The sequence below is a fragment of the Nanorana parkeri genome, unplaced genomic scaffold (genome assembly GCF_000935625.1).
Source record: "Nanorana parkeri isolate BGI_ZX_2015 unplaced genomic scaffold, ASM93562v1 scaffold90, whole genome shotgun sequence".
Taxonomy (NCBI): domain Eukaryota; kingdom Metazoa; phylum Chordata; class Amphibia; order Anura; family Dicroglossidae; genus Nanorana; species Nanorana parkeri.
The window spans coordinates 2123207-2136654 of NW_017306358.1; the positions used below are offsets into that span (position 1 = coordinate 2123207).

The following is a 13448-nucleotide window of genomic DNA, read 5'->3' on the forward strand; positions in this document are numbered from 1 at the left end:
CCCCCCCATACATACTCCTATTCTGTTCCATTGCCATCGCTTAGTACCTCTTTTGGTTTAATTTACAAATACATTTATTGAGGTCCATGTAGGTAGAGAAATTTCCGGCACAAGTCTAATACTTGGATCTCTTCCTGAGTACCATAGCGGGGTATGCCTGTTGGTTATCCATAGTTTGTCTTCCTTCTATTCTTCTCGTTTATTTTTGTGATTGACCCCTAAAAAATCATTATTACTTTCATTCCTGCTGGACCTTTTTGTGGAAAATTGACATCTTGTTGCATCTTCTAACAATGGGTGGTACCTTCTTCATGGGTGTGGAAATGAAAAAAATTATACCATATTTAGCAGTGCTAAGAAGTGCTTCTCATTGGTTAGCGCCATCAGGTGACAGCGCTGACCAACGAGTGCTTGCAATTTGCGAGCGAAATTCAGAATACATGGCACAGGTACAGATAGTACGGGCGGAGGGAAAGGACCGTTCGCTGAAAGGTAGGCATAGAAGGAAGGGAGAGGGGGCCAGATTTGTACGGGTTATTCCATTTTCCCAAATTACTTGGGAAATAAATGTACCCTTTAGGGCTGGTGTAGGCTTGAGCGATCATGAGCGGTTGCATACAGTGGTTGCCGCATGGCCCCATTGATGTCAAGGGGGCTACATCTGTGTGGCAATCGCTGAAAAAAGGTACTTGTACCATGTTTCACAACACACACTGTGCAGTGTTTTCAACCGCGATTATGCGCGATTCAGGGGTGTGGAATTCCTATCACCCGACTCTGGGGACAGGCAGTTCCGTCCTCCATTAGAAACCGCGCAATCTGGCGGGCGCAACTGGAGTGCCATTCGAAAATAATGGCACTGCCAGCGTGATCAGCGGTAGTGTGCAATTCTGTGACCGCCCGGCCATCCGCATGGTTTTGTGCACGATCAGGGATCGCCCATTCTACTCACACACAGAATGCCCTATGCATGTATTTGTTTGCATGCAGATAGTGGGGGCAGCGGGTTTGGTTTTAATTTGTTTTTACTTATATTTAGTTTTTTGTTACTAATTTTATTGTAAACATTTTTATTTTATTTATTTCATTATTTTTTAATTTATCGCCTTTTATTTTTTACATTTTTTTAATATCCTTTTTTAATTATTTGTTATTTTTTACATTTTTATGTATTTACAAACAAGGGACCCCGAAGACCATGGCAGATAGGGAGCTAGCGGGTGGGGAGAGGGAGAGAGGCAGCTGGGAGCGGTAACAGAGGCAGCGGCTGGGGACACGGCCGGAGAGAGAGAGGGTAGGGGAGAGAGAGGGGAGGGGGGAGTGAGAATCAGGCTGGTTACAAGTGATCTTGGACGGCTGTACAGCCGCTGAAGATCACCTGTACAAAACGGCTCCCCCTCTACATTTAGCCCTGCTGCCTGCTTGAAGCAGGGCTAAATGTAGAAAAAAATACTCACCCAGCCCCCTGAACTGCATGTGTCGGGCGATAGGAATTCCACACCCCTGCTTCTTGATGTTTTTTACAACATATTGTGATTTCTTCTAACTTTTCGTTCTTTTTTTGTTGTATGGATGTTTTTCTCCTCTTTGTCTCTTTTTCTGTGTCGGTTTCCATTGGTTCTCTCTATCATTTTTAGTACTTTCCTCATCTATACTGTCTTCTTCTTTCTTCTTCTTTCTTCTTCTTTCTTCTTCTTTCTTCTTCTTCCTTCTTCTTCTTTCTTCTTCTTCTTTCTTCTTCTTTCTTCTTCTTTCTTCTTCTTCTTTCTTCTTCTTCTTTCTTTCTTCCCCATACTTTTAGTCTTGAAATCTCCTAGATCTCTAATGTATTTCTTATGCTTCTTCTCCCGTAATTGCTTATCTTTCTTTTGTAAATGGGTCTGTACCTCTTTTGTCAGTACTGCATACTCTTCTGTATCTTTAAAAGGTTTTAGTTTCTCCTTCAATTGGGATATGGTATTCTCTACTATATTCAATTTTCTTCTTTTTCAGTTGACAAGGATTAATTGCTGTTCACTATGATGAAAGAATAGAAACCGTTCTTTTGATGCTTCCACTCTCTTTAACCCATCTTTCGGTGGTATGTCCCACCTTAGACTCCTCGGTGTTAGTCCTTCTTTTATGTAGCATTTATGTGATAATATGTCCCACCATAAATGTAGTTATTTTTCCACGGCAAATTTAGGTTGTTTAAAATCCTTTTGTATATCTCCACACCTCTTCTTGTGTTCTCCATATCTCTTCTTGTGTTCCGTGTGCAAGATATCTCCTCTAAATTAATATCTCTGTTCTTAACTAAATTAAACATTCTCATAGCTGCAGTTAAACAGTGTAAAATGTGTTGCTCTTATTATTATGTGTATATAAAAACCGTGATAGGATATAAATGTATAATTGTGGCAAGTCGCAACAATCTCCCAATGAAATCCTCACAATCATATCTTCAATTATGTTGCGCTAGACCTAAAACATCATCCAGTGTTAAATCATCAATAAATAAATCCAATAAATATGCCTAATATTCGGTCTCAATATAGCAATAGAGAGATAAGAACTCTCATGTGAATCCATTGTCTGGCAATAGAGATGCAGGCAAGGCAGAAAGCACCTGAGCAGTGGACTGCAGAGTAGGAACACAAGTGGGTTTCACGCTCCTAACAGGTACACACTATGTAGCCTACCACACTGCAGTTCACTTTATTCTAGTTTAATACAGCACTGTCTGAGACTCTATATAGCACTTTATATAGCAGCAACTATCTCTCCATGCTAACACCGTGTCACCTCTCCCTATATACTCTCTATTGAATCTAAGTCTCTAACACTGACTGACAAAATGCTGCTGGGAACCCTGATGTGTAAAAGGAGGGGGCTGCCTCATAAGAAAACCTTGATTATTAGCCCTACCAAGCCACCCGACCAACCACAGAGGTTGCAGCCTCCACATACTGCCACAGTTCCTCAGGTGTATTGAATTGAAAAGGGACACTATCTGATATAGCTCTAGGTAAATATTCAACATCTCCTATCAGAGGGGAAAGTAAACATCTGTGAAGGTCAAATCAATGCGGGAGGATGTTTATTTGTGAATCTGATTGTCAGGAAAAAAGCTCCCATCTCCATGTCCATCTATATGATTACATTTATGTATCCATACAACAAAACCACCATATAGTCTCCTCAATCCTTCTAAATCAGGGACAGTGTGTTTTTTTTTTAAATCAAATAATTTTTCATCCCTGACCATAGCAAATGTCTACTTTCGCTCAAATGTTTTAAACTAAATCTACCTATTTGAGAAGCTGTTTCTAATAACTTTTAATATATAGCATTACTAGTTATTAGTCTCCATTATTACAAACTTAAAATACTTATTTTTATTCAGTGGAATGCACATTTGAACGCCACAGTCAAGCTTTGTTGCAGTGCCTTTGCTTAATCAATATAAATATAAAAATAAAACATGTTTGTATTGTTTGTTAAAATTTCTGTTTTTTCTTAATTTTACAGCTTTGTCTAATTTGTACCTTATGTGCTGTGTTTTGGGTAAGTCATATATAAATGAAGTCATTAAGTTATTACACACAGGTATGTATGTGTATATATATTATTACACTGTATATACAGTTGTGCTCATAAGTTTGCATACCCTGGCAGAATTTATGATTTCCTAGCCATTCTTCAGAGAATATGAATGATAACACGGAAACCTTTCTGTTACTCATGGGTAGTGTTTGGCTTAAGCCATTTATTATCAATCAACTGTGTACATTTTTTTTTGTTTTTTTATTCTTTTTTATGTGTAAAATTTTTGGGGGGACTTAAATTTTTTTCCCTTTTTTTTTCCACTAAACTTTATTGCTATCACATACGGGGGCTAATTAATACAACGGCCGGCCCTGAGGTCGTTAAAGGGAACCATCCTCATCTGTGATCTGTGATCTGTTTGCATGTAATCAGTGTGTGTTTAAAAGGCCAATGAGTTTCTGGCCTTCTGACAGACTCTTGCATCCTTAATCCAGTGCTGCACTGACGTGACTGGATTCTGAGTCATGGGGAAAGCAAAAGAATTGTCAAAGGACCTTCGGGAAAAGGTAGTTGAACTGTATAGAACAGGAAAGGGATATACAAAGATATCCAAGGAATTGAGAATGCCAATCAGCAGTGTTCAAACTCTAATCAAGAAGTGGAACATGAGGGCTTCTGTTGAAACCAAACCACAGTCAGGCAGACCAACTAAACTATCAGCCACAACTGCAAGGAAAATTGTTCGGGATGCAAAGAAAAACCCACAAATAACTTCAGGTGAAATACAGGACACTCTAAAAACATGTGGTGTGGCTGTTGCAAGATGCACAATAAGGAGGCACTTGAAGAAAGATGGGCTGCATGGTTGAGTCGCCAGAAGAAAGCCATTACTACGCAAATGCCACAAAGTATCCCGCTTACAATACGCCAAACAGCACAGAGACAAGCCTCAAACCTTCTGGCACAAAGTCATTTGGAGTGATGAGACCAAAATTGAGCTTTTCGGCCACAACCATAAACGCTACATTTGGAGAGGAGTCAACAAGGCCTATGATGAAAAGTACACCATTCCTACTGTGAAACACGGAGGTGTATCGCTGATCCAACATGACAATGATCCTAAACACAAGGCCAAGTCGACCTGTCATTGGCTACAGCAGAATAAAGTGAAGGTTCTGGAGTGGCCATCTCAGTCTCTTGACCTCAATATCATTGAGCCACTCTGGGGAGATCTCAAACGTGCAGTTCATGTAAGACAGCCCAATAATTTACAGGACCTGGAGGCTTTTTGCCAGGAAGAATGGGCAGCTTTACCATCTGAGAAGATAAAGAGCCTCATCCACACATACCACAAAAGACTTCAAGCTGTCATTGATGTTAAAGGGGGCAACACACCGTATTAAGAACTGGGGTATGTAAACTTTTGATCAGGGTCATTTGCATAGTTTCTGTTGTCATTATGATTGGAAAAGAGTAAACACAGTTGATTGATAATAAATGGCTTCAGCCAAACACTACCCATGAGTGACAAAGGTTTTCGTGTTATCATTCATATTCTCTGAAAAATGGCCAGGAAATCATAAATTCTGTCAGGGTATGTAAACTTATGAGCACAAGTGTATACTGTTGACACCAAAGTAAGAAGTGATCAGGAGTAGAATAAAGTATTCAATCATTAAACTTCAGTTTCTTAAAATGCAATTACCCTTGGGTTACCACCAATGCTACTGAAACAGAACTGGTTCAGCATTCCTAAATAGACCCTGTTGCCAGACCATGCCATCCAGCAAAAATCTTCTCATAAGAATATATGTGCTTTTATCTGCATTTAATGTTTTTATACATGTTATTCAGCTGTAAAAGTCTCCATTGTATAGACATTCAAAAGCCCAGAGATTGCTGCTGGGGACCACCATTTGGGATGTCTGTAATCTGAACAAAAATGAGAAGCACTCCTAAGGGTAAAGTAACAGGTGCCAAATCAATTGTACAAGTAAGGTGTTGTTCGCCTTAGAATTTGGCTGTCCTATATGTATGAGCACCATAATGAATAAGCTTAGAAGCTTCAGTAATCTGTTCTGTATGTCATGGCTTCTCTACAGTGCCAGTATGTGTTTGCTAGACTCCCAGCATGGTACTGAAAAATCTTGGTGGTGTAGTGTGGCATAGGTGCAATAAATTGGCACAGATTGTAGCAGTAGATGATTTATTTGATTGCTTTATTTCAAAGTGTTTTTGAACGTGTCCCTGTTCCTTCATCAGATAAAGCATAGCAGCATAAACAGCACACTAGTGTTGGACATTTAAAACTATTTCAGAGTAGGTATCTTGCTGCACTCCTTACCGGAACAGTGGCTAACCTGTATATACAGGTGGGTGCTTGTAGTATCCATGGATGGCACAGTGAACAACATTTAATGACAAATTGCCATTCAATTGCAATCGCTTTCGAGGCCTCAAGGGTTCCCCTTCATCAGGTTCAGAATGGCACAACATCTAAACACCATCACCTTTAACCAATTCCCAGCCGGCCGTTGTAAAAAAAGGCCGGCCAGGAGCTCTCTAGATCTGAGCGGGCGTCTTCAGACGTCCGCTCAGCCACGCCCCCTCGCGCGCGCTGCTGGGCGCGCTCGAGCGGCAAATGCCGATATTTGAAAACAGGCAGCGATGTCCCTGTCTTTTATATTTTAACAAAAATATGGGTAATAATCATTGTTTCCTAATATAATGAAAAAAAAACTTTTTTCTCCCCAAATTTTCAATAATTTTACCTTAATATAGTAAAAAATAAAAACCCTCTATCTGTCCCCAAAAAATGGTATACAATTCATTTCAGTACAGCGTTGCATGACGGAATAAACGTCAATCAAAGTACCGCAATACGTCGAAAATACGAATAAACGTCAATACTGAAAAATGGCCTGGCCAGGAAGGGGGTCTAAACACCTGGCCTTGAAGTGGTTAAATAGACATACAGATGAATTTAAAAACTGACCCCTCCCACCAAATTGCAACATCACAAGAACAACTCCCGCCATTATGGGTTTGAAAATAGACTTGCATGCGGCAGGCCTGTGGAGAGAAAGGCACGCTCCACTATCACGTCGTTGGCTGCGAGTAACATCAGTCTGTTGTCCAGGGAACCGGACACCAAGTCACAAGGACAGCGCGCCCCCTTGCCCGCAAGCGCACGCTCCGTGTGAAACGCAGGGTGGATACAGCTTGCGTCTCAGCCGGACGTCATTCTGAGGTTCTGCGTCCATTCGCGCAGTGGTCACAGAAGGAAAAGCAGCGTCTGGACTCACACAGCATCTGCCTGTCATTTGCAATAAATATACAATGTATACGAGGCACATATAGGACCCAAAAAAAGATAAGCCTGACATAAGTAACACTAATGAATGGAGAAACCAAAACCATCATTATAAATATATAACCCATATTGTGCTGTTTCAGTTAATTTTGTGATGCAAAAAACACCGTACACAGTACAATGTAAATTTGGCTCCTATGTCATGATAACATATAATAGCAGTAAAATAGGTAGCACCGTTTTGACCCAAAAAGATACCTGTAGCTTAGTCACTTTATTAGTTAGTAGCAATAGTCTATATAGACTGTATTCAGTTGCTACCGGAGGCTATAAACAATCATAGGTATAAATTGAATTAGACACAAAGCCTAATGGGAATATGTTGGAAGTCTCTATGTGCAAAAGAAGGGGGAGGGGGGATCTTGGGAATATAAATATGCAGACCACTGTGAAAAGTAGGGGTTGGTTATGGAAATGGTGGTGAGGGGAGGGGAAGGGTAAAGGAAAAATGATAAAATGAATACCCAGAGCTGCCGATGCGTTACATGGCCCACTGTAAAACCCATCCGTGGATGGTGCAAACCCATCCATTGGAAACGGGTCACTAGAAGATTACTCTTAGGTTAGTGTGCATTATAGGACAGAATTATCTGTCATCCGAAAAACACGTCACGTGAAAGATTAGAATTTAGGCCCCTGGGTTGCGCACAATCCAGTGTGTAGAAGGAGAAGTTTAGCCCTGTCACCACCCCTAGGATGCATGTGCACCTGCTCAATTACCATGCCTCGGAGTTCATGAATTTGATGTTTCATTTTAACAAAATGAATCACCACTGGTTTGTTTATATCCAACTCCTCACCTTTTTGTTGTTTGTCAATTGTTACCTGGATGTCGCTTTTATGCTTCGGGAAGCAACGTTTGAATGGCCCGATAGTTTTGCCAATGTAGATCAATGAGCAAGGGCACTTGAGCAGGTACACACAGAACTCAGTATCACAGGTATAATAACCACAGATACTGTATTTCTTACCAGTATAGGGATTTGAGAAATGTTCACCAAAGATTATCGAATTGCAGATATTGCAATGAAAGCACCTAAAACATCCCAATTTATTGGACAGGGAAATCTGTTTTTTAATGTATTTTTTTTAATGTATTTTGACCTAGGGTCAGCTTGGATAAGGAGATTCCTTAATGCACTACTTTGCTTGTGTACATGCAGTGGTCGATTCTTTACTGTTTCTATTATGCTCTTGTCTGCCTGTAGTTTGTTTAGATTATATAAAGTGGCTAGCTTTATTTGCCGGAGTGAATGAGTGAACAAATGGAAGCCTATCCTAGGTGGGGCGCCCACTGCAAATTTCTCGGTAGCTTTCACTAGGGCTGTATTCACTATAGAACTGGGGTAGCCCCTTTGGATGAAGCGATCAGACATTTCGTTCAATTGTAGTGTGCGGATGTCTGGATCCGAACAAATTCTCATCACCCTGAGGAACTGTGATATAGGTAGATTGTTTTTAAGATGATAGGGGCGGTCGCTGTCATAATGTAACAGTGTATTCCTGTCGGTGGACTTGGTGTTGAAAACAATCCCAGGGAACAAGCTATTCGAAAAACATATAAATGCATCAAACTCTAGATCACTCCCATCCAATATCAAGAAGATGTCAACAATATACTGTGAGATTTAGCTTCCAATGGTAGCACATTAAGGACGGAGTCCACTCGCTTACCACATCTTTTTAAGGGCTTATTTGCCCACTTTTATTATTTCAAACATAAATGTCCACACAGATGCTTCCCTCGCAGGGGTCTTCAAACACACAACAGCAAAATAATGTTTTTCCAAGTCTCACTGACTTCAGGTTATCACAAAAAAACCTCTCCCAAACAGGCTGCATCACACACACTTGCCACACAGGCTGGTTCCGGGATGGAGTCCTCCTGACTCAATGGACAGACACCTGTTATGGCTGGAACCCAAAACCTTAGCCAGCACCCTTCCCATAAGTGATGTGCAATTAGGTGCTGGACACTATTAAACAATGGACCCAGGAATGGAGATTTCATCCCTCCCAATTCTCTTAGAAATCTCCCAGTTCCAGGATCCCATGCCAAATTCAGAAATCCTGGGAAGAGCTGCAAAGTCAGCTCTTTCCCAGTGGAAGAACTTGCCTCTTGTAACCCTCAGAGTCCTGGGTGTCTGCATTGCCAGTATCTTGCGTGGCAGTGTGACGCACTGCCACAATACCTAATCAAATCAATCACATGTTGGAGAAACTGCTTGGATTTATACACAAAACATTCCTCTAAATGGTCAATAAAAAGATTGGCAAATGAGGGCGCCGCTGAGCTCCCCATGCTGTGCCTCATATTTGTTTATATGCTTTATTTTCAAAAGTAACATAATATTTGACAAAACAAAGTCCAGGCAGCTAAGAATAAAGGCAGTGGGAATGTCCTGCTGGCCTTCCTTATATCCATAGTGGCGAGTTTGCAATGCTCACCAATTGTCTTATGTGTACTCTTTAGGAAGTCTCCTGTATCCTTGATAAAGGCAGGGAGTTTGCGTACTAAAGGCTGCAAGAAAAAGTCAACAAATTGAGCCAGAGATTGGGTAATAGAACCCGTGCCAGAGACTATCGGGCGGAATGTCAGAGGATGAGTCCCCTTATGAATCTTGGGCAGCCCATATAACACCGGTAGACGTGCATGTTCATTGAGTAAAAATCCAGCCACGGATTCATCAAACCAACCATTAGATTGGCCTATATTGATAAGGGATATTAATCCACTTTTAGTGGACCGCATCTTTTCATGTGTAGTAGGCTCATAACTCGATGCGTCCAATAGCAGGGATTTCATGCCTAAACTGTTCATAATTACGATGGCCCCACCCTTATCAGCAGGTTTGATTATAATGGTGTTATTGTTTTGTAGCGTTTTGAGGGCATCAAGATCAAGCTCAGTTATATTAGTATATGATCGGGCATGAAACTTAGCCTGTGACACATCAAATTTAACAGTACGATCAAATGCCTCACTAGCAGTAAAATGACCAGTGGGGACAAAATTGCTTTTCACACGGAACGGTAAACCACTGCGTGCCACAGGTAGAAGCATGGCAAAGTGCTGTTTTAACTTCAACGTGCGTTCAAACTTAAACATTTCTACCTCAAATCTAAATGGGTCAAAATGCCCCGCAGGACAAAAAGACAAGCCTTTGGCCAAAAAATGGCACTCACCCTCAGTCAGTGGACGTGACGATAAATTGATCACTGGATTTTCAGTGGGGACGGTCTTTGCCGCAGTGGGACCTGGTTTCTACACCTCGTTCTCTGGCCACCCCTCCGGGATCGTCTGCGTCGGGTGGGAAGCTTTGATCTCTTTGTGATGTTGTTGAATTGTCAGGATAATTAGAGTCGCTCTCAGTATAACGATTTTCGGTTGGTCACTGCTAGAGGATCCTCTCGTTGCTTGTCGCTGTTAAAATAAGGGCTTCCTTCGGAAGTTTGTGGGGCGTCTTGTTGTATTGCCTGTGAGCCACAGATAGACCCGGCCATCCTGATAGTCAGGATTGACCTTGCAAAATTTGTTGCATTTTATTTGCCTTTGTCAATCAGTGTAGATGACAATATCTTCAATATATCTGTTGTACACTTTTCTCTATCCATCTTTCTTTCAAATGAGGTTGATTCAAGTGCTGTGAGCTCTTTGTTGACTCGACAGAACTGAATCTTGACTTCCTCTATTACCAAGAGCATAAAGTTCAACGGGTTTTGTGTGGCAACTTCATACCACCTTTCACAAAAATCTTGTTTATTCCTGCCAATGGTGGGTTGGTTTGTGATCCTAAAGCCCCTTGGGACCTTATGGGCTCTGTAGTATTCAGAGAGGGTCAATGCAGTTCAAGGTCAGTCTTCTTTTTCTTAAGACGCTTGATTTATCTGCAAAGATCGATGACAGTATCTGCACCAAATGCCCTGTTGGTATCTGTAGGAAAAAGTGTTGCCTCAATCGCATCCGGAGTGTATGGATGGAAACTTGATTGCTGTGTCACCAGCATAAATCAATGAGTAACGCAAAGATTCAGTCTGAGCGCAAATGTCCAATAATAGATGAAATATGCTCATAGAGCAAAATGCAAAGATAACCAGGGGTGCATAGCAGGAAATGCCAAAATGTACAACAGAGTAGGTATCTTGCTGCACTCTTTACCGGTACAGTGGCTAACCTGTATATACAGGTGGGTGCTTGTAGTGACCATGAGTGGCACCGTGAACAACACAGAAATAGCAAAGATGTCACCAGCACACAAAAAGATTTCAGCAAAAGTCCATTTAATGACAAATTGCCATTCAATTACAAGTGCTTTGGGAGCCTCAAGGGTTCCCCTTCATCGGGCTCAGAATGACACAACATTTAAACACCATCCCCTTTAAATAGACCTACAGATGAATTTAAAAACTGATGCCTCCCACCAAATTGCAACATCACAAGAACAACTCCCGCCATTATGGGTTTGGAAATAGACTTACATGCGACAGTACCTGTCAGGGTTTACCGTTCTCCTCTGAGAATCCCAGCCAGGATTTCCAGAAGATCTGCGGGGCAACCCTGGGGACTGTGACCTGCTACCAGCAAGCAGCCAAGCCCATCTCCACCATCAGGAGCTCTGGTGAACACCGGCTGGTAGTTAGACTCCGCCCCTCAAGGAAGCCTGTGTCACCTGCCAGGGGGTGTCACCCTAACAGAAAGATACAGCTATGTAACCGCCTTCAGGAGACCGTTCCCTGTTTGATCAGCTGTGCAAACAAATCTGACTTTACACCGTCTGTTTAAGAAATTCCGCGGGGGTATTCCCAGCTGGAGGGTCGTCTGGAGACCTTGACCAGTCCTGCCTCGCCCCCTGTGGGACCTCTGCTCCCTCAAACTTTTTTTTTTTCACCTGTCCCTACAGAACCCAAGATACCCTTGCCAGATCGTTTTTCTGGTGACCGCAGCCAATTTGGGGGTTTTCGCAGTGCCTGCTTGCTCTATTTTTCATTGCGAACTCAAACTTTTGTTAATGAACTGACCAAGGTGGGATTAGTAATCTCACCTCTTCTTGTCCTTGTGGATAATTTTTAAGAATTCAAAGTTGAAGTCGTTCTGGATTCCAGGAATGTTGCAGGGCGCCTTCAGTATCTTATCAAGTGGAAGTGGTATGATCAGGGCTTTAAAAATGTGATGGCGTCTCACCAGTCAGTCAAAAATTTCACCAGTCAGCATGACCGGACTATAGCCTTGCAATTTATGTTAAAAAATTTTGGGGACAGATAGAGCTTTCTTTTGGTGGTATATAATCTCCACTGGGGGGGATGTTATTGTTTTTTACTATATAATGAAAAAAGTACCATAAATGTAAAAAAACAAAAAACAAAGTTTCCCTACGTTATGTTATAAAACATATTTTTAGTAAAACATAAAATTCGGGGTCACGTCGGGTAAATATAAGAAATCATGGACACCGGCACTCCAAAAGTAGAATAACGTCCCTTTATTGACGTTTCATGCAATAACACACTTATTGCAACGTTTCGGGGTCACACAGGATCCCCTTCATCAGGCAGATCATTGGCTGATGAAGGGGATCCTGTGTGACCCCGAAACGTTGCAATAAGTGTGTTATTGCATGAAACGTCAATAAAGGGACGTTATTCTACTTTTGGAGTGCCGGTGTCCATGATTTCTTATATTCTATTTTGACGGTGGCCATCCGTCGACTACTGATGCACCCAACCTATCATCACGGATTAGCGGTAAGGAGTGCAATGGGTACACGGATTGTTACATAGGGTAAATAGACACCAAACATGTCAAGCCTTAAAATTGCGTGCACCCGCAAAATCGCAAAAAACGTCCATAGGCGACGATTAAAACGCTTTTACTGCTCATCAGTTTAGTGTTACCTGTGATTAATGGCTCTAAAATTATTGCTCTCACTCCGACGTTTGCGGCTATATTTAACATGTGCGGCACAATAGGCGCAATCATTGTTTCTGCATGTGGGCGCACCTGACGCATATCTGCGTGTGTATGTGGGGGGCGGGGACTTAAAAAAATGTTTTCTTTTTAAAAAATGTTATGCTTTATTTTTTAATGATTCTTTAATTTAGTATTACTTTTTTTTTTTACACACAGCTTTATTGCTATTACATGGGGGGCTAAGAAGCCCCCTACGTAAATAGCCAATTTACATGGCAGGTCTTCTTTATGGAGACATCAGGGGTCTCCAAGACCCCTAATGTCACCTAGTGACCCCCGAGAAGCTGATGAAGCAGAGATCTGCTTCATCAGCTTCTGTAGCTGGAGAGTGACACTGAATGCAGGAAGTGATGTAATCTACATCACGTCCTGCATTCGGGGACTGAGAGGAGATCAAAGGGAGTTTGTATACTTAACTCCCTTTGATCTCCTGTCACAGAGCCGTGCCGGTCCCGGCCGCATCGGGCACCGCGGATATCGGGACCGGCAACGGCAGTGACAGCTTCTAATACAAGCGATCGAGCGTCTCTAGAGACTCTCGATCGCTTGAATGTAGAGCTCCCGGCCGGCAGTCGGCTG

At 41.9% G+C, this 13448-nt stretch overlaps 1 protein-coding gene across 1 annotated transcript in view; it reads left to right on the top strand.

Annotated features, from left to right (window-relative positions):
- LOC108783831 (vesicle transport protein SFT2A-like) overlaps nucleotides 1-13448 on the top strand; it is a 232709-nt gene that overhangs the window by 61095 nt on the left and 158166 nt on the right. Inside the window, exon 5 of the mRNA XM_018552508.1 lies at nucleotides 3511-3546. Coding sequence (XP_018408010.1) covers nucleotides 3511-3546 — 36 coding nt within the window. The remainder of the gene's footprint in view (nucleotides 1-3510; nucleotides 3547-13448) is intronic.